At 57.0% G+C, this 2,924-nt stretch overlaps 1 protein-coding gene across 1 annotated transcript in view; it reads right to left on the bottom strand.

The window, feature by feature from the left end:
• The window catches only part of Stap2 (signal transducing adaptor family member 2), an 8,379-nt gene that overhangs the window by 865 nt on the left and 4,590 nt on the right, over positions 1-2,924 (bottom strand). The window contains exons 4-10 of the mRNA XM_005357875.2: positions 2,127-2,227; positions 1,698-1,832; positions 1,357-1,426; positions 1,183-1,285; positions 1,016-1,081; positions 181-354; positions 12-104 (exon numbers count right to left, since the gene is read on the bottom strand). Of these exons, the coding sequence (XP_005357932.1) occupies positions 12-104; positions 181-354; positions 1,016-1,081; positions 1,183-1,285; positions 1,357-1,426; positions 1,698-1,832; positions 2,127-2,227 (742 nt within the window). The remainder of the gene's footprint in view (positions 1-11; positions 105-180; positions 355-1,015; positions 1,082-1,182; positions 1,286-1,356; positions 1,427-1,697; positions 1,833-2,126; positions 2,228-2,924) is intronic.

The raw sequence follows: 2,924 nt of genomic DNA, 5'->3' as shown, positions 1-2,924 counted from the left end.
CGGAGCCCTACCTGGTTTGGGCATGATCCGTGGCTTTGGGGGTTTTGCTGGGAGCTTCACTGGCTTCTTGGGCTTTGAGGGGACTGGATGACTAGAGGAAGACACTGCCAGAGAGAGAGATGTCACAGGGTGTCACCAACAACCGTTTCTCCCAGCTCCAGTGTCTGCCACCTGGCTTACCGTCTTGATTCACGTACTCAACTGCCGGGGAATCTTCAATGGGGGTCACATAGTTCTCATCCTGGTCTGGTAGCTGAGGCAGGGGAGGTAGTAGAGGTAGCTTGTCCTCCTGACTGGACACAGACACAGGCACAGGTGGGAGTGGCTTCGAGACATTAGCGAGGGGGGCAGGGCCTGATGGGAAACAGTCACTGTCAGGGCCTCTGTGGTACAAACTCCTAGGGTATACTGCAGAGATAAGTATCCCCGTGTGCTCATCTGTCGATCACAATGTGTCTGCAAATTGGGATGCATGTGGGATTGTGGCTTCAGACAGGTACACAGATGCATGCATGTGTATATGTGTATACAGAGGCATGTATGAGCCTCTGATGTGCATGCACTCAGCGGGGAGCAGTGTATGTGTACGTGTGGCTCAGGGCTGGGCTCAAGGACCATGCTGCATTCCCCTCAGACCTCTGCAAAGCATGCTGCCTCTTCCTCTCACTTGGTAAAGGAGACCCACAACCACTCCCTGCCCAGATCCTTCCCCAGGTCTCTCTGAGGTGGCTGATCCTCCGCTTTACCCATCTCTGTTAATAAAATCCTTTGGAGCTGGGCCATTAGTTCCAGCACCCAGGAGGCAGAGGCAGATGGCTCTCTTGAGTTCAAGGTTAGCTCCATCTATAGAGTGAGACCCTATCTCAACAATCAGCCACAGCACTGGGGAAAAAGAAGCAGGTTCTACAGAACGAGTTCCAGGATACCCAGGGCTGTACAAAGAAACCAAGTCTCAAAAAACAAAACGAAGAAAGAGAACCTTTGGGCTGCAGGGATCATGGGGAAGGGGAGTTACCTGAATCCCGGGAGGAGGACACAGCCCATACACTCTCGCCGTTCTCCCGATCTGAGTCCACGAAGCCTGGAACAGAGAGAGCGGGCAGTCTGGAGGCAGCGTGGAGGCCCGGAGCTAGGTCTCCACAGCGTGGCCCTGTCCAAGCCTGGCTGCCCCACATCGCACACCTAGAACCTTCTCATAGTCCTCCTCCATCAGGAAGGGTACCAATGCCCTCTTCGTGTATGTCACGAAATAGTTGACCACAGCATCCAGTGAGGGGCAGGAAAACTAGGGCGAGAGACGGCGGTCAGGCAGGGAAAGGGGAAGGATCCCAGAACCCAGGACACCCCAAAGCTCACCGGGTCTTCCACGTCGATCACATACATGGGACCCTCCCGCTTCACCTTGTAGTGCTTGACCACTGGAGACCTGCAGAGTCGCAACTGGCTAGCTGGGATGCCACACTTCCCACCCCAGGCGACCATGCGCCTATGAGACCCACGCCAGGACCGCGCCTTTAGTCGATGTCCCGATCCTAAGCCTGCCCAGTTATGACCACACTTCAGGAGACCCCGTCCCTAGGCATGCCCCCGCCCCCTAGTCATAGCCTCACACCCCGGCCTGACTCCACTTTCCCAGCATCCTCTGGCTACCAATCCCTCAGCTCTGGCCCCCACCTCTTAGAGCCCCACATGCGCACCCGTTGAGTATCTGTCGGGTAGTGACAGACACACCGTCTTTGCCGTCCCCTCCAGGCCTCAGCAGCAGGTTTCCGCACTCGGGGTAGCGCTCCAGGAGCAGCTGCGCCTCCAGCCGGCTCACCTGCAGGAAACACCTGAGCGAGCGCACACGAGAGAGATGCTAAGAGTCCTGCAGGCAAGCTTGGACCTCCGGGGATCTGCTGCTCCACCCAGGCCCCGCCCCGAGACACAGACCCCGCCCTCCCAGAGGCCCAGCCTCCTCAACTAGACCCAGGCACCACCCCTTCCAAAGTGAGGCACTGCCCCGCCACTCTTGAATACGGCCCTCCTAGACCACAGCCCCGCCCCCAGAGACACAGGCCCCGCCCAGGTCCTGTCTCCTCCCTGGAGCCTGGTACTTGTGCACCCTAAGGACGGTCAGGACTCACCAGGGCACCTCTGCTGCTCGCCTCGCCTTCTCTTTGTCCAGAACCTCGGCCATCATGTACAGGTGTCCGGGCAGCAGGGTCAGGTTAGATGGGACATGGAGCTGAAGGATGATCCAGGCCGAGAACACATAGGTGGGTACCGAAAAGAAAAGGTAAAGTCAGGCCAGCTAGTGGAACCAGGAAGGAGTCTCTCTGGGCCCATCGCTACCGGGCACCCCAGAGCATACAAATGCAGGACACTCCCCACCCCCAAACAGACTCTAAGGTGGACTAGGAAGGTGCTAGAACCTCGCTCGAGTGCTGAGTGCTGGGTAACTCTTAGGCCTAACTAGGAGCCAAAGAGAAAAATGTGGTTTTAAACTCTGCGGTAAAGTACCTCTGTCGGTCTCCCGCCCCAGAACTCGGGAGAGAGGCAGAGGTGGGAAGACAGGAGTTCAAGGTCATCCTTGGCTACAGAGAGAGTTGCAGGCCAACCTGCTACGCGAGACCCTGTTTCAAAAATAGAACTGGAGCTCCGTCCCAAGACCCACTACTTGGTTAGCTCGCAAACTTCTGTTCTAGGGATCCGAGACCCTCTTCTGGCCTCCGTAGGCACTGCACACACACACACACACACACACACACACACGCACACGCACACGCAAACGCACTCGCACTCGCACTCGCACACTCACAGACAAACGAAGTATCTAAAAATAAAATAATTGCCGGGCGGTGGTGGCACACGCCTTTAATCCCAGCACTCGGGAGGCAGAGGCAGGCGGATCTCTGTGAGTTCGAGGCCAGCCTGGTCTACAA

This window comes from Microtus ochrogaster, chromosome 22 (assembly GCF_000317375.1).
Source record: "Microtus ochrogaster isolate Prairie Vole_2 chromosome 22, MicOch1.0, whole genome shotgun sequence".
Taxonomy (NCBI): Eukaryota; Metazoa; Chordata; class Mammalia; order Rodentia; family Cricetidae; genus Microtus; species Microtus ochrogaster.
The sequence above is the reverse complement of the archived record's forward strand: the minus strand, read 5'-3'. Positions and strand labels throughout refer to the sequence as shown.